The following is a 26,239-nucleotide window of genomic DNA, read 5'->3' on the forward strand; positions in this document are numbered from 1 at the left end:
TGGGCAGCACCAGGGCTGGAGTGCATCATCAGTTTGAGTAATGACACTTTGACTAAGTAGTGTAAGTTTCCATTCAGTGTTTTGTTTGTTTGTTCTTGGGTTTTGTCCCCAGAAAAGGTCTGTTTTATACTTCTTTAGTATTGATTTTTGGACCCATTGGCAGAACCATAGGGGACATTTTTTTTAAACCCTGCATCATCCCTGATCCAGGTGTGCTTGATGGGGTCATTGTGAAGTGAGGTTATTTTTAGTTAAAATGAGTAGAGGAAATTTCCTCTGGATTTTGAAACCCTTGTTGGCCTGTCCTTGGAGTGTTTATTGGGGATACTTACAATATACTTCTCTCATTTGTCAAATTGAGAATTTTCTGGAACGTATATATTATTGTCTGCTGTTCTCCCATCTGGTATAGAAAATTAAGTTACTCAGTACGAGATCAGTTAGAAAACTTGTAAATTTGCACGCCACTTCTGAAAGGTTAACTTTTCATTGATAGTGTTTGCCATTCACTGGCGTTTAATGAACTTTTTGTGAGATTGTAATTAATTTATGCTAACCACTATTCTAAAAACACACATACGGTAGTGTTAGGTATGTTATCTGTTAGAGAAGTTTTAGCTGCCAACGTTATCAACCTGACGTATGCAGGGTTAGCTGCCCAGAATCATTGTATCTGGATGTGAGTTTGCTCGCTGAGCTGGAAGGTTAGTTTTCAGACGTTTCGTCACCATTCTAGGTAACATCATCAGTGAGCCTCCGACGAAGCGCTGGTGTTATGTCCCGCTTTCTATTTATCTGGTTAGGTTTCCTTGGGTTGGTGATGTCATTTCCTGTTCTTTTTCTCAGGGGATGGTAGATTGGCTCCAAGTCAATGTGTTTGTTGATGGAGTTCCATCCAGAACCTCAACTTGAGCTACAAATCTTCTCAAAACTCAATCATTGTATCGTTTGACTTGAATCTGTATAATTACCTATATCCTTGCTTTGGAAAGGCAGAAACCATGTTCAGCCGACTGACTAAGCATGTGTGGAATAATACAAAATTAGCATTAAAGACCAACTTAAAGGCATATCAAACCCATGTTTCATGTTGCTGTAAGACAATGTGATCTAGACTACGTGAGCAAGCATGAAAGGAGCTAAGTTTCATCCACACTTCTTGTCTTTGCAATATTCTAAAAGTCAAAACAGTTCAAGTTCCTGACACCTAAGTACTTGGAAAAAGTTAATTTCCAGTAGTTAGATCATACTACACGAGCAGAAGTAGGCCCTTCAGCCCATTGAAAACCAAAAGAACTATGGATGCTGTAAATCGGGAACAGAAACAATTGCTGGAAAACCTCAGCAGCTCTGGCAGCATCTGTGAAGAAAAAAAGATAAGAGTTAACGTTTTTGGATCCGGTGACCCTTCCTCAACAGACCTGAAAAGTTAACTCTGATTTGTTTTCATGAAATGCTGCCAGACCTGCTGAGCTTTTCCAGCAACTTCTGTTTTTGTTCAGCCCATTGAGTCTGCTTTTCCCGCTCCAGTGAGATTGTAGCTGATCAGATAATCTACTTTCTTACCTTTTTTCCCATAAACCCTTAATTTGCTAACTGATTAAAAATCTGCCTATCTCAGCCTTGAATATACTTATTGACATAGCTTCAGCAGCTCTCTGCTGTAAAGAATTCCACTGATTTGCTACCATCTGAAGAAATTCCTCTTCATCTCTGTCTTAAGGGGACAATCCCTTCTGCCCTCTGGGTCTTAGTCATTCTCAGAGAGAAATGATCTTTCCACAACTACCCTGTCAAGTCTCCTGTGAATCTTGTGTATCAATAAGGTTGACTCTTGTTCTTCTAAACTCCAATGAGCACAGGCCCAACATACTAAACCTCTGAGATAGTAAGAACAGTCAATGCTGGAGTCTGAGATAACACGGCGTGGACCTGGAGGAACACAGCAGGCCAGGCAGCATCAGAGGAGCAGGAAAGCTGAGGTTTTGGGTCGGGACCCTTCTTCAGAAATGGCTGCCCGAAATGTCAGTTTTTCTGCTCTTCTGACCCTGCCTGGCCTACTGTGTTCCTCCAGTTGTACACTGTTATCTACATACTAAACCTCTCTTCCTACGACAGTCCCTCTCGACTTTGGATCAACCTAGTGAACCTTCCTTGAACTGCCTCTAATGCTTTGATAAGGGGACCCGAACTGTTCACAGTATTCCACATGTGATCTGTCTTGTTTTAGTTTGAGCAAACCTTTTCTATTTTTGTACTTTTTGGTAAGATAAGACCATAAGACATAGGAGTGGAAGTAAGGCCATTCGGCCCGTCAAGTCCACTCTGCCATTTAAATCATGGCTGATGGGCATTTCAACACCACTTCCCTGCACTCTCCCCGTAGCCCTTGATGAACAAAGGCAGGACTTGCACGGTTAATGATAGGGTCCTGGGGCAGTGTTGCCGAACAAAGTCCTTGGGTTTCAGGTGCATAGTTCCTTAAAAGTTGTGATACAAGTAGACAGGGTGGTAAATAAGGTGTTGGCATGCTTGCCTTCACTGCTCAGACCATTTGAGTATAGGAGTTGGGACGCCATGGTTGCGGTTGTGCAGGATGATGGTGAAGCCACCTTTTGGAGTATTATTTGCAGTTCTGGCCATCCTGCTATAGGAAGGATATTAGTAAACTGGAAAGAGTGCAGAAAAGATTTCCAAGGATATTGTTAGGCCTGGAGGGCTTGAGTTATAAGGAGAAGCTGGATAGATTGGGACTTTGTTTCACTGGAGCATAGGATGTTGAGGGGTGACCTTTATAAAGGTTTTTAAAACAGTGAGGGGCATAGATAAGGTGAATAGCAAGACTTTTCCCCAGAATAGGATATGCTTCCACACTGAATGACGTTGACTCTATAATTTAAATCTAACTGTGCCAGGGTTAATAACTGATCGCATTTAAATGTTAAGTTGCATTATTAAGTTGAAACCTGTGTGTGTGTGTGTGTGGAAAGTAGTGTTTCAAGAGTTAATATTGCACCCACTTGTATCGTCTGAGCTGTTCCTCATACTTGAACCACCAGTGGGGTACTAAGTATTGCTTACATATTTGACTCTCAAGGCCTCTTGCAGCCACTCACATTGTCATGTGGAAGAGGAACTGAATTGCCTTGGTACTTTGACCATTGTATTTCAAGACTGATGGCTCCCAGGGATCCCTGATAAGTTGCTGATATTTATTTTCAGAGCTAGTTAACCCCCAATGTTGTATTATGTCTACGATAAAGGACTAGCAGTCCTTGAATATTCGTGTTTTTTACGGAGCTACTACATTTTTTGCCTCTTGCGTGCATAATTGGTCGCGTGGAGACAGATTTCCTGCATGTCCACTTCTCTACCCCTCAGATTTTTTTTTAAACAAAGTGAATTCTGCTAGTAACTCTATCAATTGATATGAGTAAACTGAAAGTACTGGGGCAGTTTTGTTTTAAAACCAGTTTTCCTGTGTTTTGTTTTGGCACCTTCGGTAACTTGCCCAAAAAGCTGTTTACCATCTGAAAATAAAATGAATGACTAACCTACTTAAGATAACAAAGTGTGGAGCTGGATGAACACAGCAGGCCAAGCAGCATCTCAGGAGCACAAAAGCTGACGTTTCGGGCCTAGATCCTTCATCAGAGAGGGGGATGGGGTGAGGGAACTGGAATAAATAGGGAGAGAGGGGGAGGCGGACCGAAGATGGAGAGAAAAGAAGATAGGTAGAGTGGATAGTTAGGTGGGGAGGTAGGGAGGGGATAGGTCAGTCCAGGGAAGACGGATAGGTCAAGGAGGCGGGATGAGGTGGTAGGTAGGAAATGGAGGTGCAGGTGAGGTGGGAGGAAGGGATGGGTGAGAGGAAGAACAGATGAGGGAAGCGGAGACAGGCTGGGCTAGTTTTGTGATGCAGTGGGGAGAGGGGAAGAACTGGGCTGGTTTTGGGATGCACTGGGGGAAGGGGAGATTTTGAAGCTTGTGAAGTCCGCATTGATACCATTGGGCCGCAGGGTTCCCAAGCGGAATGAGGTGCTGTTCTTGCAACCTTCGGGTGGCATCATTGTGGCACCTTTGTCTCAGCCTGTTCCTGCCCCACCGAACTCATCTCCACCTATCTGAACTCCATTTTCTCCCCTTTGGTCCAGGAACTCCCCACCTACATCTGTGACACCACCCAATCCCTCCACCTCCTCCAGGACTTCCAATTCCCTGGCCCCCAACACCTCATTTTCACCTTGGATGTCCAGTCCCTATACACCTGTATTCCGCATGCAGATGACCTCAAGGCCGTCTGCTTCTTCCTGTCCCGCAGGCCCGACCAGTCCCCCTCCACCGACACCCTCATCCGCCTAGCCGAACTTGTCCTCACCCTCAACAACTTCTCTTTCAATTCCTCCCACTTCCTACAGACAAAGCGGGTGGCCATGGGTACCCACATGGGCCCAAGCTACGTCTGCCTCTTTGTAGGTTACGTGGAACAGTCCCTCTTCCGCACCTACACAGGCCCCAAACCCCACGTCTTACTCCGTTACATTGATGACTGTATCGGTGCTGCCTCTTGCTCCCCAGAGGAGCTCAAACAGTTCATCCTCTTCACCAACACCTTCCACCCCAACCACAAGTTCACCTGGACCATCTCCAACACATCCCTCACTTTCCTGGACCTTAGGATGTCAGGCAGGGTTTCAGGGAACTAGGGTGGAAGCCGAGAGCGAGAACAAACAGTGGCTATCTCTGTGATAATGGGAACTGCAGATGCTGGAGAATACAAGATGGCAGGGTGTGGCGCTGGATGAGCACAGCGGGCCAGGCGGCAGCTCGGGAGCACAGGGGCTGGTGTTTCGGGCATAGACCCCTCATCAGAGAGGGTCTCTGGGGGGGTCTAGGCCCGGGACATCGGCTTTTGTGCTCCTGGGATGCTGCTTGGCCTGTTGTGTTCATCCTGCTCCACACTTTGTTATCTTAGAGTGCTTATCTCTGGTTTGTTACCTGTGCCATGTGATAGCAAGGCAAAGAACAGGGAGAGATTTCAGCTGAACACATGGCTGCAAGGGATGGTGCAGGAGGGAGGGCTTCAGGTACATGGACAATTGGGGCACACTCTGGGGAGGGTGGGACTAATATCCTGGGTGGGAAATTTGCTAGTGCTATTCAGGTGGATTTAAACGAGCTCAGAAAGGGGATGGGAAACTGAGGTGTAGTCTTAGTACACAGGAGGATGAGCGTAGGGAGGACATGGACAGAACCTCACTGCCACAGGAGTGTGCTGGCAGACAGCAAGCTGGGTTGAAGTGTGTCTACTTGAATGCCAGGAGTAAACGGAATAAGGTAGGTGAGCTTGCAGCTTGGATAGGTACCTGAGACTTCGATGTTGTGGCCATTTTGGCGACATGGATAGAGCAGGATCAGGAATGGATGTTGCAGGTTCCAGGGTTTAGATCTTTCATTAAGATCAGGAAAGGTGGTAAAAGAGGGGGAGGTGTGGCCTTGTTTGTTGAGGACAGTACAACGGGGACTGAAAGGACTTTTGATGACTCGTCTACTGAGGTGGTATGGGCTGAGGTCAAAAACAGGAGAGGAGAGGTAACACTGTTGGGAGTTTTTATAGGCCCCCGCAAAGTTCCAGGGATGTGGAGGAGAGGATCGGCAAAACTATTCTGGGCAGGAGTGAAAGGAACAGGGTGGTCATTATGGGAGACTTTAACCTCCCTAACATTGACTGGAAATGCTATAACTCTGGTATGTTGGTTGGATCAGTTTTTATCCAATGTGTGCAGGAGGGTTTCCTGACTCAGTATGTCAAACGGCCGACATGAGGGGAGGTGTAGTGGAGAAACTACCAGGAGACGTGGAGAATTCTTCAGGAAGGTAAACTTTCATTTGCAAACAAAAGCTGTGACAATCAGAAAATGGTTTCCTGATTGCCCCCAATCCTTGGGGCTCGTTACTTTTTATACCTTTTAGCTAACCTATTGTCTTCAAATTATCAGCATGCCCAATGGTATTAATTGGTAAACAACTTAGGTCACTACTCTTAGACAATTTCTATCTCACGACAGAGAGCCATTGCACCTGCACTTGAAGGTCAGCCAGAGCGGTTAGTGCTTCTCTATCTTATCAGGTTACTGCTGTATTTTGAAAAGCTCATTTGTCTACTATCTTTGTTTGCAGCAGCCTGAGGGTTAGTGAATTGTGTAGCTTTAGCAGAATTAGTAAACAGTTTGCAGCCCAGGAGCCATTTTGTTGCTAACTTGCATTGAGAAGCCATTTTGTGCCTGTATCCAAGTTTCTTCTTTGTGATTACATCTGCCACAAGCAATTAAGCTGCCATTAATAGCTAACCTAGGTGTACTACCATTGTTCTACACTTCCTCGACATATGCTCAAGCACTTCATTCTATTAACGTACTGCATACTATTGATTATTGTAACACACCATAAATCAGTACAGCATCCTGCTGATCATTGTGAGATTTAACCCTTCATCTGCCCCTATAATTTTAATTTCCATCAGAGGCCACACTGGATCTGGTACTTGGTAATGAACCAGGCCAGGTGTTTGATTTAGTGGTAGGTGAGCACTTTGGAGAGACTGACCATAATTGGGTTACATTTAGTTTAGCGATGGAAAGGGATAGGAACATGCCACAGGGCAAGAGTTACAGATGGGGGAAGGGCAATTATAATGCGATTAGGCAAGACTTAGGAGGCATAGAATGGGTTAGCAAAATGCAGGAGGTGTGGACACCCGAAATTTGGAGCTGGTTTAAGGAACAGATATTGCGTGTCCTTGATAGGTACGTTCCTGTCAGACAGGGAGGAAGCGATAAGGTAAGGGAACCATGGTTTACTAAAGAAATTGTATTTCTTGTTAAGCGGAAGAGGGAGGCTTGTGACGATGAGACCAGATGATTCCGATGAGGTGATGGAGAGCTACAGATTAGCCAGGAAGGATTTAAAGAGAGAGAGTTAAGAAGAGCAAGGAGGGGACATGAGCAGTCATTGGCAGGTAAATAAAGGAGAACCCAAAAGCTTTCTTTCGGTATGTGAGGAATTAAGAGGATAACTGGGGTAGGAATAGGGCCAGTCACAGACAGAAGTGGGAAGTTGTGTGTGGATGCTGTGGAGACTGGAGAGGTGCTAAATGATTATTTCTCATCTGTTTTCACTGAGGGACAGGAGAATATTGTAGAGGAGATGACTGAGTTACGGGCGACTAGAATTGAAAGGACTAATGTTAGTAAGGAGGAGGTGTTATCAATTCTAGAAGGTGTGAAGGTAGATAAATGCCCTGGGCCGTATGGAATTTTTCTGAGGATTGTCTGGGAAGCTAAGGAGGAGGTGGCGGAGCCTTTGGCCTTGATCTTTGAGTCCTCATTGTCTACTGGTCCAGTACCGGAGGATTGCAAATGTTGTGCCCTTTTTCAAGAAATGCAGTAGGGATGACCCCAGGTAATTATAGACCTGTGACCCTTACGTCTGTTGGAGGAAAAGTTTTGGAAAGGATCAGAAGATTTATAATCTTCTAGCAAGTAACAATTTGATAGTCAGCATGGAATCGTCAAGGGCCAGTCATGTCTCTCAAACGTCATTGAGTTTTTTGAGAAGGTGACCAAGCATGTGGATGAGGGTCGGGCAGTTGACGTGGTGTACATGGACTTCAGTAAAGCCTTTGATAAGGTTCCACATGGTAGGCTATTGGAGAAAATACAGAGGCACGGGATTGAGGGAGATTTAGCCGTTGGGATTAGAAACTGGCTTTCTGTAAGACAGCAACCAGTGGTGGTTGATGGAAAGTATTCAGCCTGGAGTCTGGTTACTAGTGGTGTGCCTCAGGGATCTGTTTTGGGACCACTGCTGTTTGTGTCATTTTTATAAATGACTTGGACACAGGCATTGGTGGATGGGTTAGTAAGTTTGCAGATGACAGTAAAGTCAGTGGAGTGGTGGACAGTGTGGAAGAATTTTGCCGGTTACAGGGAGACTTGGATAAACTGCAGAATTGGGCTGAAAGGTGGCAAATGGAGTTTAATATGGAGAAATGAGGAGATTTACTTTTGGAGGAATAATAGGAAGGCAGAACACAGGGTCAATGGAAAGATTCTTGGTAGTGTGGATGTGCAGAGGGATCTTGGTGTCCATGTCCATAGATCCCTGAAAGTTGCCACCTAGGTTGATAGTGCTGTAAAGAAGGTTTACAGTGTGTTAGGTTTTATTGGTAGAGGGATTGAGTTCCGTAGACGTGATGTCATGCTGCAACTGTACAAAACACTAGTGTGGCCTCATTTGGAATACTGCATGCAGTTCTGGTTGCCCCATTGCAGGAAGGATGTGGAAGCATTGGAAAAGGTGCAGAGGAGATTTACCAGGATGTTGTCTGGTCTGGAGCGAAGGCCCGATGAAGAAAGGCTGAGGGACTTGGGTCTGTTCTCATTGAAGAGAAGGAGGCTAAGAGGGGATTTAATAGAGACATACAAGATGATCAGAGGATTAGATAGGGTGGACAGTGAGGGTCTTTTTCCAAGGATGATGACTTCAGCTTGTACGAGGGGGCATAGCTGCAAATTGAGAGGTGATGGATTTAAGACAGATGTCAGAGGCAGGTTCTTTACTCGGAGGGTGTGGAACGCCCTGCCTGCCAATGTAGTTAACTCAGCCACATTAGGGGCATTTAAACAGTCCTTTGGATAAGCATATGGATGATGATGGGATAGTGTAGGGGGAGGGGCTTAGATTAGCCTACAGATAGGCGCAGCATCGAGGACCGAAGGGCCTGTTGTGTGCTGTATTGTTCTATGTTCTGTGTTCTATGTTCTATGTTCTATTGACTTGTGACAGTGGTGTTGAGCTGCCATCTTGCATAGCTACAATCCTGGATGTGTAGGAACATCCACAGTATTGTTATAAAGGGAGTTCCAGGAATTTGACCCAGTTATGGTGAACAAGCTGTTCAGGATTGTATGTGGCTGGTAGAAGTACCTGCAGGTGGTGGTGTTCTCATGCACCTGCTGCTGTTTTCTTCTAGCAGTAAAGATTTGGGAAGTGCTATTAGATAAACCTCAGTGAGTCAATCAGATCGACTTTTTACAAACTGCTGCTACTGAGGTTCACTGCTGGAGGAAATGAGTATTGAAGGTGGTAAATGGGATACCGGTCAAGTAGGCTGCTTTGTCCTGGATGTTGTCAAGTTGATTGAGTGCTTCAGTGTTATACTTGTGTAGGCAAGTAGAAAGCATTCTATCACTTGCTTTTTAAAACAAAAATTTTTCAGGTGATGGACAGCCACTGGGGATGCTTGCTATAGAATTCATAGCTTCTAACCTGCTATTATAGCCACAATATTTTTATGGCTGATCCTGTTTAGTTTCTGGTCAATGAAAATTCTCAGGATTTGACACTGGAAAATTCAGCTATGATAATGCTGTTGACTGTTGAGGCATAATGGTTAGATTGAATGTGGGTACAATTACAAAGTTTAGAAGACATTTTGGATGGATATGTGAATAGAAAAGGTTTTCAGGAATGTGGGCCACTAGTGGGCAGGCGGAATTAGTTTAGTTTGGGATTATGTTTCGCATAGTCTGGTTGGATCAGCGGGTCTGTTTCGATGCTGAATGTCTCTCTGTGGAGGTAGCCATTTCCTGACACTTACGTGGCACAAGTGTTTCTTGTCATTTATCAGCCCCAGCCTAGATGATTCCAGGTCTTGTTGCATGCGAATAGAGACTACTGTTGGTATGAGGCATTGTGAATGGTGCAGAAAATTGAGCAGTTATCAGCAAACATCTCATTTTTGACCTTCTGATGGACAGAACAGCACTGAAGCAGCTGAAGATGTCTGGGTGTAGGACACAACCCTGAGGAGCACGTGCAGTAATGATCTTGGGTTGAGAACACCTCTGTCAACTGCAACTGCCGTCTTTTGTGCTAGGTATGACGCTAACCAGTGGCCAGGGTCCTCCAATTCCAATTGATTGTAGTTTTGTTTGGACTTCTTGAGCTATACTTGGTCAAAACAAACCAGTACTTGGCTTGTGGGTAACTTGCAGATTGATGTTCCAGTGCATCTGTTGCTGTTGTCCTTCTCGATGGACGTGCCCTTGTTTTTGGAAGGTGCTGTATAAGGAGCCTTGGTAAATTCTGCAGTACATCTTGTTGATACACACTGCTGCTCCTGAGCTTCGTTGGAGGGAATGAATGTTTATGGATGTGTTGTCAAGCTTAAATGGACCTGCATGCATCCAAGCACATGGTGAGTATTCCAAAATATTCCTGACTTGTACCTTGTGGACGGTGGTGGACTTTGGCAAGTCAGGATGAGCATAATTTGCTGCAGAATTCCTAGCCTCTGCATTGCTGTTGTAGCCACTGGTCAATGATAACACTCAGGATTTTGATAGTGGGAGGGTTTCAGTGATGATAACGCCACGAGATATCAAGGGTTGATGATAGATTGACCATCTCCAAAAACGAGGCATTGCTCCACATTTGTGTTGTGCGAATGCTACTTGCCACTTTATATCCCTAGCTTAAATGCAGATTGCCTCAGTATCTGAGGAGTTGCGAAGAGCTCTGAACATTGTGCAATCATCAGTGGATGTCTCCACTTCTGACCTTTTACTAAAGAGAGAAAATAAAGCAGTTGAAGATAGTTGGGCCTAGGACTATACTTTGATAAATCCCTCCAAAGCTATCCTGGATCTGAGATGACCGACCTCCAACATCTTCCTCTGTGCCAGGAATGACCCCAACTATCGGAGAGCTTTCCCCTAATTCCCATTGACTCCAGCCTTGCCAAGGCTCCTTGGTGCCATATCTGGCCAAATGCGGGCTTGATGTCAAGAGCTGTCACTCGCATCTCACCTCTGGAATTCAGCTCTTTTGTCCATGTTCGAACAAAGGCTGTAACGAGGTCAGGTTGAATGGCCCTAGTTGAACCTAAACTGCGTATCTGTGAGCAGGTTGTTGCTAAGCAGATGCTACTTGAGAGTAGTGATAATACCTTTCATCGCTTTCAAGATCAAGAATAGACTGATGGGACAGTAATTGTCTGGTTTGGATTTGTTCTGCATTTTGTGTACGGGACATACCTGGGCAGTTTCCCACATTTTCAGGTAAGTAGATGCCTGTGTTGGAGCTAGTGGAATAGGCTTGGCTAGGGGTGGAGCATGTTCTGGAGCACACCTTTGATACTATTGCTGGAATGTTGTCAGGGCTTATGGCCTTTGCAGTATTCTGTGTCTCCAGCTATTTCTTGATATGGATTGAATGGAATTGGCTGAAATCTGGCACTTGAGAGGCTTGGGACCTCTGGAGGAGGCTGAGATGGCTCATCCATTCAGCACTTCAGGCTGAAGATTGTTGTGAATGCTTCAGCCTTATCTTTATGCATTGATGTGCTGGTCTCCTTGTTAATGTTGATCTTTGCAGAGCTGCTTCTTCCAGTAAGTTGTTGTATTGCCCTCCACTATTCATGACTGAATGTTTTCAGAGCTTAGGTATGATTCGTTGGTTATAGAATTGCTTAACTCCATTTATCATTTACTGCTTAAGCCCTTTGACATCAAGTAATCCTGCTTTATAGCTCCACTATGTTGGCTCTTCATTTAAGTGTGCGTGGTGCTGCTCCTGGAATCCCTCCTGCAGTTTCATTGAACCAGGTTGATCCCCTCGCTTGGTAGTAGTGATAGTCTGTACGTGGCAGGCCGTGAGGTTGCAGATGGTATTGGAGCACAATTCTGCTGATGTCCCATGTCATCTCATGGATGCGCATCATGAGTCATTAGATCAGTGCGAAGTCCCATGAGGATTGTATTGTGGTGCAATATAAGGCATCTTCAGTGTGAAGCTGGGACTTCACCCCTATCAGGATGCTTGCTGATACTGTGACAGAGATTCATCTGCATCTGGCAGATTAATGAAGATGAGGTCAAGTGTATTTTCTCTCGTCAGTTTCCTCACCACTGCCATGGACCCAGTCCAGCAGCAGTGCTCTTTCTTGAACTTGACCAGTTCAATCAATAGTGCTGCTGCTGAACCAGTCCTGGATATTAAAATCACAACCTAGAATGCACTTTGCACCATTGCTTCCTCCAAGTGGGGTTCATTACGGAGAAATACCGATTCATCAGTCAAGGTTGGTGACCGTTGGCCGGGGGTGGAGGGCTGTGGAGGATGTGTGTGGGGAGCTACGGGGTAATTAGTGGGAGGTTTCCTTGTCTGTGTTTGACCTCTCTCCGTGAGATGTTGATGTTGTGTTATATGTAATTGCTGTTAACCAGCTACCTTGTACTTGCATGTTAAGCCAAGTTAACCTAATTGGACCCAGAACAAAGGAAAATCACCTTTTTTTTTCTGAAATGAAGTATATGAATGAATGCATAACTAAACTTTTTAGCCAGAGTTTCAATTTTTGATTTGCTAAATGTATTATTCTGTATTTCAGTAGACATATTCCATTGCCACACCAGTGTTTTCTTTGGGAATTACTAACTGTCGTTGTCACAAACCGTCTTTTTGCTACTTTATGGTTGTTCTTCCCACAATGTGCCTGTTCAGTTGGTATTATGTTTCTTACAGCTTTTTATAAACAATTCACTTGGGAATATTTTTTATTTTTCTTGTATTTAACCTTTGAAAGAATTGTGTTGAATAGTTTTGTTTAATTAGTTGGCTGTCCAGAAAATATCATTTATCCAATTCTGTTTCCTTCTAGCTGTGTAACCTATCAGACCAATTCTTGTGCTAATCGGCTTTTCTTTAAATTGTGTAGTGTGTAATTAATTCAACTATGCATAGAGAAAATGGGTTCCCTATTTTACAGCTCTGAAACTATCCAATTGCACTGTTTATTATCATATTCCCTATCTAAATATTTGTGTGCACGCAATAAATTGGGTCATGTGCAAGCTGAGTAGCCTGTAGAAATGTCAGTGGTTGGATATTAGCACTTTTTAAAAAAGGCTTTCATAATGTGCATTAGCAGATCCCCTGATGTTTCAAATCCCCCTGGGAAATGAACCCAAAATGACCACATTTACCCCACAACCTTCAAATGAGGAAACTACTGATAAGATTCCACCTTTTGTTATCTTACTTTTATAATAGTTTACTTCTCTTAACATGAATCGGAGCCAATGCAAACTTATCCTGAGTTAACAGGCAAATGTTCCAAATAAAAATAATTTTCTTTTGAAATACTCAACACTATGAACAGCCATCTTACAGAACCACATGGGCAACACAGTAGTTCAGTGGCTAGTGCTGCTGCCTTAGTGTCAGGGATATGGTTTTGAATCCAGCCTTGGGTAACTATCTCTGTGGAGTTTGCACATTTTTCTCCATGCCTGTGTGTGTAGTTTCCACCAGGTGCTTAGTTTTCCTTGTACAGCCCAAAGATATGCGGTTAGGTGGATTAGTAATGCTAAATTGTCTGTAGTGTCTCGGGAAGTGGAGAAGACTACTTGGATAGCCATAATAAATGTGGGGTTATGGATATATGATTTCAGATTAGGTTTAGGTGGGATGCTGTTTGGAGGGTTGGTGCCGACTTGGTTGATGAACTGAACAGCCTGTCTCTGCACTCTATTCTATGATTCTCAGCAAATTTGGAATTATGTAGCTACAGCTGTACTGTTTGCTTCATTCTTACAGGGGAGCTGACAAAGCCTTCACCTTTGTCTATTCTAGCCACAATTATCATTGGTAATATGCTCATCTTTAAAAACCCTCTCCATGTCAGTCAGCTTTCCGAGTATTAGACATTTTTTAATCAGTTTGTACGATGTCTCTCGGGCACTTGATTGTTCTTCTACAAAGCAGATAAATTGACCTCTTCCCGAGATTATCTCCTCATCCTCACACAGAAGTTGTCTGTGGTTCTCCTTCTGTCTCCTGTTTTTCATTTTTTGTGTGTTGTCACCCCACCAGCCCCTATCTCTCTGTTGATCTTAATACCTGTTAATTACACTTGCTGTTGGTACCACTTCTTCTAGGTTGGGAGCTGCTAGGCCAAATGTCTTAGGGCCATAGAATGATACAACACGGGTCCTTCGGCCCAACTCTTCTATGCTGACTAGATATCCTAAATTAATCTAGTCTGATTTGCCAGCATTTGGTCCATGTCCCTCTAAATCCTTCCTATTCATATACCCATCCAGATGCCTTTCAAACGTTGTAACTGTACTAGCCTCCATCTCTGGCAGATCATTCAATACATGCACCACCCTCTACCACCTGCAATTCCTGGACATGGACCAATATTTCCTAGTCGAAGAAAATTACAATTAACATCTATGAAAATGCTGTGAGTCCTTGAATATTCCTCTGAAATGTTTTTAAGAATGGTTTTAAGAAAGGAAAGAAAAAATTTGGCATTTAAACTATTTTCAGGTCAAAGATTGTCACGCTGATAGAGGTGAAGAATGACTCTTCTTAATCTATAGAAGGCAAACACAAAAATCTAAAGTTATTCTTCTAGCAGGTCATTAGTTAATTATAACTTGTGACAGCACAGTGTGAAATGTTGGAATACTAATGCAGCATCATGATGTGAGAAGACTCAAGAATGCTGTATTATGAATTCCCAATGCCCATTCCACTTCTGTGGGGAGCCAAAGTGGCAGTACATTAATCTGCTTTTACATGCTTACTATACTAGTAAAAGAGCAGGCAGTTAGTCTGCGTATGGATATAGAACATAGAACATTACAGTGCAGTACAGGCCCTTCAGCCCTCGATGTTGCACTGATCTATGAAACCAATCCGAAACCCATCTAACCTACACTATTCCAGTATCATCCATGTGTTTATCCAATGACCATTTAAATGCCCTTAAAGTTGGCGAGTCTACTACTGTTGCATATTTAGATGGTGCATTGCCTGTGAAACCTGGAAGGAAAGGAAAATGAAACGGAATAAAACTTGGAAGGTAAACAATTTCAAAGATCTTTTGAAAGTGTTGCTATCACCTGCTATTGTTGCTCATTGTCCCAAAATGTCTGTAGATTCCAGCTGTTTCTGATTGCCAGGGTTTTGTAACTTGTACTGCATATTATGTTATTGTACAGGGAGTCTCCTATTTAGTTGCACTTGAGAATACAATGCCAAATTTGGGTATAATTTTAAAGACTCAGTGTACAAACATTTCTTGTACTTACAAATCAATGTTTTGTATTGTCCTGCATTATGTTCTGTTCTGGAGCCTGCATGCAAATCAGACCCCATTCTTAATATGGGGATTGTCTGCACTGTTTCCCTTCCTATTTCCTGAACTCTATGCAATCGGATTGTTTTTAGTGCTGTAATATCATTCCCTGGCGCAATGATCCCATTATCCTTTCTCTCTCCTTGTTTTGGAATATTTACTGTGATTCATTTTCCTGATTTTAAGTCTTTTTTTGTTGGTGTCCTCTGCCTTCAGTTTAGGAAACCTGGTGGACATGGATGAGTTGGGCCAAAGGCCCTGTTTCTGAGCTGTGTGACTCTGACTCTAGCAGCAGTACATCATTTTCTATCTCTGTATCTTATTACCCTATTCTTTCACTTTCTCTTGCTTCCTGCTCTGATTCAATAAAAATGTTAATTGACCACTCCCCCTCTAGTCTCAACCTACCTTGTTTCCGTATTGGTTAAATCTTTCTGCACTGCCCTTGTTAGCATCTTACAAACACCAAGTGCTTGTGCAACTTGTTCAGTTCTGTTTGGAGATACTATTAGGCACCTCAAGCAGGTGGGATTTGAACGCAGACTCCTGGCTCAGAGGTAGCGTACTCCCACCGCAACAAAACACCCCCTTTGTTATCCACATACAAGTACACCAGAATTAGAACCAGGAGTGGCAGTTTCACGTCTAGAGCCTTCTCTGTCATTTGCTGAGGCTGTAGCTGATTATAATTTTGGCCTTGACTCTACTTTCCTGTCAGTTTCCATAACCCTTGATTTTATTGCCAATCAAAAATCTGTCTACCCCAGCTTTTGAATATATTATGACCAAACTATTGCAGTTTTCTGGGAAGAGTATTCCACAGCCTGAAGAAAGTCTGTTTGTAAAAAGAACCCCTCCTCTCAGTCTTAAATAAGAAACCCTAATTCTAGAGTTCCCTCACGTGGAAAAAGCAACATCCACCTAGTCAAGTCTCCTCTAGGTTTTGTATGTTTCAAAATAATTACTGCTTGCTCAAATTCCAATGAGTATAGGCTTAGAATACTCAAGCTTTTACTCATAAGTTGACTCTTCATCCCAAGGATCGGTCAAATGAACCTTTTCCCAAAACCACCTAATGCAATTCTATCCTTTTCATAACGTATCAAAGCTGTATACAGTACTCCTCCATATGTAGCCTCAGTAAGGCCTGTACAGTTGCAGCAACACTTCCACAACTTAATGTTTGTTTTTTTTAACCTCTCAAATGCCAACGTTCCATTTGCCTTCCTAATAATTTGCTGTATCATCTTCATAACATTTTTATGATTCATGTTCTAGGACATCCACGTCCCTCTGTTTCAGAGTTCTGCAGTCTTTCCCACATACTGCTTGCCATTTTTTCTTCCTCACTCACTTAATCCATCTAAGTCCCTTTTGCAGATGTTTTATGCCTTCTCAACAGCTTTCTTCTCTACATGTCTTAGTCATCCACAAAGTTAACTACATACATTATCTCAAGTCTTCCTTTTATCCAAGCCAATGATGTGCATTGCCAATAATTGATCCTCTGAACTAATCCCTATAGCACTCCCTTCATCTTGCCAACCCAAAAATAATCTATTTGCCCTTACTTTGTTTCCTGTTAGCTAACTAATCTTTTGTCCATCCTAATGGTTTATCACATTTGTGATATCTGATCTGCAGCCTTTTGGAAATTCCAGTATCCTACATCCACAGGATCCCCTTTATGCACCTTGCTTCTTACTTACTAAGAGAACTTCAATAAATTAGTCAAATATGATTTCTGTTTTCCCAAAACCATGCTAACTTTGCCTGTTATGATTTTCTAAGCATCTTGCTAGTCCTCCTTTAATAATGGAGTTTAGCAATTTTCCCATGGCAGATGTTAGTAACTAGTCTAGTTTCCTGTTTTATACATCCCTCTTGTTCTGAGATGTTACAATTGCAGTGGGCTGGAACTGTTCCAGAATCTGTAATTTTGGACAATTATTACCACTTCATCTACTTTCTCAGTAGACCCCTCTTTTTAAAGATCCTTTGGATGTAGACCGTCAAGTCAGGGAATGTGGCATTTCAATATTTTACTCCAAGAAGGTGCAACCGTCGTTTTGTTTTTAAATTAAAGCTATTTTTTGATTTTGTACCTCGGTACCTTTTGTACCCAAGATGGTGCTGGGAATAGTGACTTTGTACACCTGTTCACTATGCTGCAATATCCCTGTACTAGAGTAAGTGACAATAAAACCTAATTCTAGTTTTAATCTTCATCTCCTGAAACATCTGCTTGGCTCACAGCTCATTGTAGGCTTTGGCGTTTTCTTTGCAAATGTTTCTGTGATTCCATATTTAGACGAGAAATGGAGATAACAAAATGAAATCCATCCATTTACATAGATTCTTTTGTAACCACTAGACGCATAAAGAGCTCTGCCTTTTTAAATGTAGCCCTATTATAATGAAGGCTATGCAGCAGGCAGTATGTATACAATAAACACCCTTTTATGCAGTAGCAATATGATGACCAGATGATCTGATTTTATGATCTTGATTGAGAGATGAATATTGTCCAGTACTTGGAAGTACTCTTCCTCAAAATAATACTGTGTCTTGGGTTGCTTTACATTTATGTGAGAAAACAGGTGGGACCTCAGCCACTTCTAGCAGTGCAGTGCACTCTTAAATATTATTCTGAAATGTCAGTTTTGATTTTTGTGCTTAAACCTGAAATGGGACTTGAACTCAGAACCTTCTGACAACAGAGGCAAGAATGCATCTAATTGATTTGCAACTATTAAAAAGCAATTCATATGATATGGGATTTGCTGGCTCGACCAACATTTGTTCCCCATCTCGGTGCTCTTGAGATAACGATGGTGAGGGGCTTCTTGAACTGCTATAGTTTGCATGTAATACTCCCCTGTTTTTTTTCTTAAGTGAGTCTACAAGGTCAGTATGTGGCAGTGCCTTCCAAAACTACACGTCTGTGCATTGGCACACTGGTTTGCGCAGAAACCCAGCAGCTGCATGACCACGCAGGTTAGAGGGAACATTGTGTGGAGTTGGAATACCCAAAATGCTATAAAAAAGGACTTTTAAGAATTTCACTGAGAGGCAGTAAAGAAATGGTAATACAGTTCCAAGTCAAGATAACAACATATGACCTGGATGTTAACTTCCATGTACCTGCTGATCTTCTACTTAAAGAACAGAGTTTGAGGTTGGAAGGTGTTTGCTTAGCAGCCTTGGTTAGTTGTTGCTATTGGTGAAACACATCTGCCAGAATGTATCACTGGAGGCTATTTTGCCTGTTTTGAATTCAGCCTCGTAGTGTTAGAGTTGCATTCATCTAGGTACGTAGAGAGTATCCTATCATTCTGCTTGTATTGAACCTTTTTGATGGTGAACAGGAAGTGAAGTACTCACTGCCGATTTCCCTGCCTCTGATCTGTTCTTGTCATTGCAGAATTCACGTGACCAGTTGAGTTCAGTTTCTGGTAAATAGTAAGCTGTAGTATGTTAATAGTGGGGGATTCAGCAATAGTAATGCCATTGAAATAAGAATCTAACCATTCATTGTTGCTGGAATATTCATTGCTTGAGTCTTGTACAATGCCAGTATTACTTGGCACTTATCAGTCAAAGCCTGAATGTTGTCTATGGGTCTTGTATTTTGAAGTGGACAGCTTCAGAATCGGAGTTGTGCAAATGGTGCTGAAGATTACACAATGGTCAATGAACACCCCCACTTTTGACCTTACGGTGGAATGAACCTCACTGATTTTTGTTTTAAATGAATTTGTGGAATGTGGGTATTGCTGGCTGGTTAGCATTTGCTACTCATCACTAGTTGTCCTTGAAGGTTGTGGTGAGCTGCCTTCTCAAAACACTGCAGCCCATGTTGTTGCATCTGTTGTTGGTTGGACCTAGATACTATCCTGGAGAATTCTTGATGTGATGTTCCGGGTCTGAGATGTATGATCTCTATCAGCCACAACTATCTTCCTTTTACGCTTGGTATGGCTCTAGTCAGCTGAGAGTTTTCTCGTTGCCAGCCACATTCAGTCAAGAACTGCCTTGATGTCGAGAAGTCACCCCCACTTCCCCTTCTTTGAATTCAGTTCTTTTGTCCTTGTTTGAACCAAAGCTGTAGTGGGGCCAGGTGAAGAATGGATCTGCTAGACCCCGAACTGTGTGACAATGAGCAGATTATTGACCAAGGTCTGTTTGATAGCAGATGATACCTTCCTTCACTTTGATCAAGAGTAGACTCATGAGGCAGTAATTAGCTGGACTGGATTTATCTTTTTGTTGGCAGAACCTACCTGGGCAATTTGAGATTCCAGTGTTGTAACTGAACTGAAATAGGTTAATGAGGGGCACAACATGGATGCTGTTCTTTTGAATTTTTTTTTCTTCCATGTGGGCCTTTGGGGTGTGTGTGGCAGCAACGTCTGGAGCTAGAAGTCAATGCTGCAATCTGTGTAGCCATGCTGATAGTCGTGTGTGTAATATTGGAGCAGTTGTGTGCAAGCACAGCTTACAGGGAACTTTTGTACTTGAGGACAAGTCTTCAGTACTAAGACTAGAATATTGTTAGGATCTGTAGCCTTTGCAGTATCCGGTGCCTTGAGCCATATTTTGGTATTACATGGATTAAATTAAAACGGCTGGCACTTCTGACTGAAAATATTGCACATGCCTTAGCCTTACTTTTGCACCTCTATTCTGGGATCCTCTATCATAGAGAATGGCTTTATCTGTGGAGCCACATCCTGTAGTTAGTTGATCAATTGTCCACTGCCATTAATAGCTTGATGTGGAAGGACTGCAGAGCTTAGACTGGATTCATTGATTCTGGTATTACTAAGTTCTTGACTATCACATGCTGCTTGACATTACATGTAATCCTCTGTTTTAGCTTAATCAATTTGATGCCTTGTTTTGGCTGTGCCTGCTGCTGCTGCTCCTCCTCCATACTCTGTTGCACTGTTTGTTGAAGCAGGATAGATCCCCTGGCGCCGGACGAACAGTAGAATGGCGGATATGTTAAGCTGCAAATTGTGGTTGTATGCAAATCTGGGAGAGATGCTCTCTCAGATGTCCAGTTTTTGGTTGCTAGACTTGTTTAAAATCTACTCCACTCATCACTGCAGGCAAAATGTTGGAAAGTATCCTCAGTGTGGAAGCGTGACTTTGACTGGACAAGGAGTGGTCAATTTTACTAATACTGTCATGGACAGATGCATCTGATAAAGGTAGATTGACAAGATGAGAACACGTAGTTTTGTTTTTGCTCCTTGTTGGGTCTCTCAGCACCTTTTTATGTATATCAGGACCTGAGCAGCTTGATCACTAACTGTGCTACTAAGCCACTGTTGAGAAGGACATCCAAGTTACCCACCCAAAATACATTTTATGCCCTTGTCAGCCTCTGCATTTTCTATGTTCAATATGGTGACAGAGATTCATTGACATTAGTCTAGATTTATTAATTAACTTCAAATTTGATCATCTGCCATGGTGGGATTCAAATCCGTGATCTAAAGGGCATTGACCTCTAGCCAGTGACAATACCACTACATTTACCGTCTTCCCAACTGGCAGACGGTCAGGGTCAGTGTGGACTTGTTGGGCCCAAGGGCCTGTTTCCACACTAGGAATTCTAAGAAAAAAATTCTCCAGTGAGTCACCAATATCTGAGAATTTGAATTGCTCTACGTGCCATTTTTAAAAAATGAAACTTTTGATATCTCATGCAACACATTTCCAATGAATTTGTTTGCTTTTGTGATCTAGGACGTTGATGTTGATAAAGCAGGGCTGGAAGTTGATGGTGAACCTGATTTGAAACCTGATTCAGATATTCCTGATGTTCCACCCTCAAATGACAGCACTCCTGAAGTATTCAATAAGGCCCTATCAGGATTATCTTCAAGGTACCATTTCAGTTTGTAATACATGAAAGTTATTGATCTACATTTAACGCTCAGCTAGATTTCTCCGTCCAATATTTTGTGGTACCTCTGATCAATGCTTCTCTGAACTTCAACCTTTTTCTCTTGCAGGTAACACTCTTACTCCCTTCAGCTATGTGCAACTTTGATTACATCTATGCTTCTTTATTTTTGGCCTTGAGTATTTTAATGGATCCACTATAGTTGGCCATGCTTTCAGCTGCTTTGGCCCAAAGCTTTCAAATGCTGTCCTAAACCTCTGTCACTCCTCCAATTAACTTTCCTCCTATTTGGCTGTCTTAAAACCAAACTTTTGCTTTTCTGCAGTTATGTATATCGGTGTCATAATTTGTCTTATAATGCCTTCACAAAATGCCTTGAGACCTTTTATTTTGTTAAAGGTGGTATACAAATAAAAGTTGTTTGGCTGTGCTGGAGACCATGTTTATTGCACAATACCCTACTCACTTTTTTTTACTTCTGCTTACAATTATCAAGCTTTTAAAACCAAAGTTTGGTATTACCTAATCAATGTTTCCTGATGTACCCTCCATGGTTTGAAAATATGGTTTTGGCTGTTCTGTTCAACTTAATTTTGACAATTTAAAAAGAATGATATTTGCATCCTACCTTTGTAAACAGGTACTGCCCACAACAAAATAAAACTGCTTGTATGTAAACAAATCATTCTTACATGGTGAAGCCATGCATATATTTGGCATGGGGAAGCAAAACAAAAAAAGATTACTGGTGCAATAGAATGTTCTTTGCTTACAACTGTGAATGCTGTTGAAACAAGGTTGTGTGGCCCTTCCTCAAGATGTTTCACAATTCCAGTGGAAAATCTCTTATTCGAGGATGTAAAATTTTTATGACCATTTGGTCAGATGGTTGTATGCAACATTACCTTGCATTATAATTTGTGCTTCCACTTTATATAACTTCCTGCCAGTAAGGCAGTGTTGGGAAATATATAACTGAATTGTCCAAACTGGAAGTCCCTTTGTTTGTCCTGATCTTTCATCTTGAGCTTAAAACTTCAGCAGAGAGAATTCTGTAGCTACAGTTTTTCACAATGCAAGGCACATTTCACTTCTTAGGAAATGGATTTAAATTCATAATCTACTATTAACTGGACATCAGACTTAACATATCAACAATGTGTGTGCAGTTCTGGTCATGACACCATTGGAAGGATGTGGCAGCTTCGGAGAGGGTGCAAAACAGGTTTACCAGGATATTGCCTCAATTGGAGTGTAGTAGTTATAAGGAGAGAGTGGAAAAACTTGGGTTGTTTCGCTAGAGCATTGGAGGCTGAGGCATGACCTTCATAAAGTTTAAGAGGTATGGATTGGCTGAATAGTCAGCCTTTTTCCCTAGGGTGGGAATGTACAATACTAGGGGGTATAGTTTAAGATGAGAGGGGACTTGTTTAAAGGAGATATGCAAGGCAATTTTTTAAACAGAGTGGTAGATGCCTGGAATGTGCTGCCAGGGTAAATGCAGATACAAAATTAACATTTAAGAGGTATTTAGAAAGGCGTCTGATCAGGCAGGGAATAGAGGGATATGGACCATATGCAGGCAGATAGGATCAGTTTAGAATGGCATCATGGTTGGCAGAGACTGGGCCAGGGGGCCTGGTCCTGTACTGTTGTGTTCTATATAATATAGTTCATGTTTATAGTTGCTCGGAATAAAGTAGAGGAAAGGTTCGCATGGTTTACTTATTGCATATACTCTTCCAGATCTGCCACCTCCCTACACATCCCTACGACCTTTACAGATTTGATATTTTTAATACTTCAATGCCCATGTTGTTCAAAATTTACAAACTATGATATATTTGTTCAACATAAGCACTTGCCTTTAATGTGACAAATAGGTTGTTAGTTTGAACGTAAACATTTGGCAAAATAGAGGCATCTCTTTCAATAATAACTACCACCGAAAACAATGCAAGTACTTTGACCACTTGCTGGTGTCAGCTAAATGTAATACTAAATTTAGGTTCTGCAGGGATTATGTGCAAGATTAAGCACATTCTACTTTTAAAAGTACCTTAATTCGACTTCAAAAGAAGAGTACTTTTCTCTGTTGGTTCCAAAACATGGTAAAAGCTAAACAAGACTTCTCTGTGGCTATGAAGGAGAAATGATTTGCATCATGTGTTTAACTATCTTTTCCCCTAATTCTTATATATTTTTCATTGTATGTGCTTATTAATAAGCAAAGTTCTTTCCAGTTGGTGTTTTGCATCGCCCTGTTGTGTTTTCCTAAATCTAAGACCACACAGCATAGCCTGACATGGACTGACGGACTTTTTTCCATGCAATAGGTTATTTTTTTGGCTAGCAACCACCCGCTTGGAGGTATGAACTTTTTGTGTGGATCAGAGACCTCTGCAGAAGGCTCAGCCTCTTCCAGACTATCTGGTCTCTTCTTTCTGGAGACCTTACACAATTTGTCAATTGCTGGACGTTTCCTAATAATAGGACATTCTTAAGTGAAGATGGTTTTAAATGTGTCTGAAAGGGCAGTGGCTTTATCTTCTCCTGCCATTTGATGTAAACCATTCCTTCTGAAAAAGGAGTGTTGATTGGTTGGCAAGTGGACTACGGTAGTGATATTGCCTTGGGGAAAAGTAGCACTTAGATAATTAACAGTTAACTGTGAAACTCTGGTTAAATTTAACCTGGCGGGTTGACACTGATTGCCCTGGCAAATTGACTATAGAATGAACAAAGAACAAAGAAAATTACAGCACAGGAACAGGCCCTTCGGCCCTCCAAGCCTGTGCCGATCAAGATCCTCTGTCTAACCTGTCATCTATTTTCTAACGGTCTGTGCCCATTTGCTCCCTGCCCAAATATATCTTAAAAGACGCTAACATGTCTGCGTCTACCACCTCTGCTGGCAACGCGTTCCAGGCACCCACCACCCTCTGTGTAAAGAACCTCCCACGCATTTCTCCCTTAAACTTTCCTCCTCTCACTTTGAAAATGACCCCGAGTAATTGAGTTCCCCCACTCTGGGGGGTGGGGGGGGGGGGGGGCGGTGGGGAGGAAAAAGTTTTTTTGCTATCCACCCTGTCTGTACCCCTCATGATTTGTAGACCTCAATCAGGTCCCCCCTCAATCTCTGTCTTTGTAATGAAAATAATCCTAATCTACTCAACCTCTCTTCATAGCTAGCACCCTTCAGACCAGGCAACATCGTGGTGAACCTCCTCTGCACCCTCTCCAAAGCATCCACATCCTTTTGGTAATGTGGCGACCAGGACTGTACACAGTACTCCAAATGTGGCCGAACCAAAGTCCTATACAACTGCAACATGACCTGCCAACTCTTGTACTCAATACCTCGTCCAATGAAGGAAAGCATGCTGTATGCCTTCTTGACCACTCTATTGACCTGCGTTGTCACCTTCAGGGAATAATGGACTTGAACACCCAGATCTCTCTGTTCATCAATTTTCCCTAGGACTTTTCCATTTACTGTGTAGTGAGCCCTTGAATTTGATCGACCAAAATGCATCACCTCGCATTTGCCCGGATTGAACTCCATCTGCCATTTATCTGCCCAACTCTCCAGTCTATCTATATTCTGCTGTAATCTGTGACAGTCCCCTTCACTGTCTGCTACTCCACCAATCTTAGTGTCATCTGCAAACTTGCTGATCAGACCACCTACACCTTCCTCCAAATCATTTACGTATATCACAAACAACAGTGGTCCCAGCACAGATCCCTGTGGAACACCACTAGTCACAGGTCTCCAATTTGAGAAACTCCCTTCTACTACTACTGTCTCCTGTTGCGTAGCCAGTTTTTTTTAAAATCCATCTAGCTAGCACACCCTGGACCCCATGTGACTTCACTTTCTCCATCAGCCTGCCATGGGGAACCTTATCAAACGCCTTACTGAAGTCCATGTATATGACATCTACAGCCTTTCTCTCATCAATCAACTTTGTCACATCCTCAAAAGAATTCTATTAAGTTGCTAAGACATGACCTTCCCTGCACAAAACCATGTTGCCTATCACTGATAAGCCCACTTTCTTCCAAATGGGAATAGATCCTATCCCTCAGTATCTTCTCCAGTAGCTTCCCTACCACTGACGTCAGGCTCACTGGTCAATAATTACCTGGATTATCCTTGCTGCCCTTAAACAAGGGGACAACATTAGCAAGTCTCCAGTCCTCCGGGACCCCACCCGTGTCTAAGGATGCTGCAAAGATATCTGTTAAGGCCCTCGCTATTTCCTCTCTTACTTCCCTCAGTAACCTGGGATAGATCCCATCCGGACCTGGGGTCTTGTCCACCTTACTATCTTTTAGGATACCCAACACTTCCTCCTTCCTTCTGTCAACTTGACCTAGAGTAAGCAAACATCTATCCATAACGTCAACATCTGTCATGTCCCTCTCCTTGGTGAATATCAATGCAAAGTACTCATTAAGAATGTCACCCATTTTCACTGCTTTGTGCTTCATTAAGGTGAAACCAGCATGGTGTGTATACATGTTCTTTCTGTCTGCAAGGAATAGTGGTATTAATGTGTTTTCAGTACAGGCAAGTGTACCATACCAGCGTAAATTAATATTTACGTTGAAACATTGGAAATAGGAGCAGGAGTAGGCCATCTGACTCTTTTGAGCTTCTTCACCATTCATTCTGATCACAGTTAATCATCCAATTCAATATCGATTCTCACTTTTGCCCCATTATTCTTTGATCCCATTAGCCGTTAGAGCTGTATCTAACTCATTGAATTCATATGATGTTTTGGCCTTGACTGCTTTTTGTGGTAGCAAACTCCACAGACTTGTCTCTCACTCCAGTGAAGATATTTCTCTTTGACTCCATTGCTAAATGGCTTACCCTGTATTCGTACACTAAGCGACCTGTAGTTCTGGGTTTTGCTGCCATCTGGAACTCTTGCATCCACCTTGTCCAGTTCTCTTCTGAATTTTGTATGTTTCTGAAATTCCCCCTTTGTTTTGAACTTCTAAATTGCTTGATTGTGCAATTCTTAGCACTTTGTTATTTAGTAAATGTTCAATTGCAGAAACTCGTCTCCAGTTGAACAGTCTGTTTTTGAATT

General features: G+C 42.5%; 1 protein-coding gene across 3 annotated transcripts in view; it reads left to right on the top strand.

The window, feature by feature from the left end:
- The window catches only part of cds1 (CDP-diacylglycerol synthase (phosphatidate cytidylyltransferase) 1), a 102,649-nt gene that overhangs the window by 21,640 nt on the left and 54,770 nt on the right, over positions 1-26,239 (top strand). For 2 of the 3 annotated variants that reach the window (XM_048535250.2, XM_048535256.2), the window contains one exon: positions 20,972-21,111. The exons of the other annotated variant lie outside the window; for it this stretch is intronic. In XM_048535250.2, coding sequence (XP_048391207.1) covers positions 20,972-21,111 — 140 coding nt within the window. The remainder of the gene's footprint in view (positions 1-20,971; positions 21,112-26,239) is intronic. 3 annotated transcript variants of the gene reach the window in all.

The sequence above is a fragment of the Stegostoma tigrinum genome, chromosome 1 (assembly GCF_030684315.1).
Source record: "Stegostoma tigrinum isolate sSteTig4 chromosome 1, sSteTig4.hap1, whole genome shotgun sequence".
Taxonomy (NCBI): domain Eukaryota; kingdom Metazoa; phylum Chordata; class Chondrichthyes; order Orectolobiformes; family Stegostomatidae; genus Stegostoma; species Stegostoma tigrinum.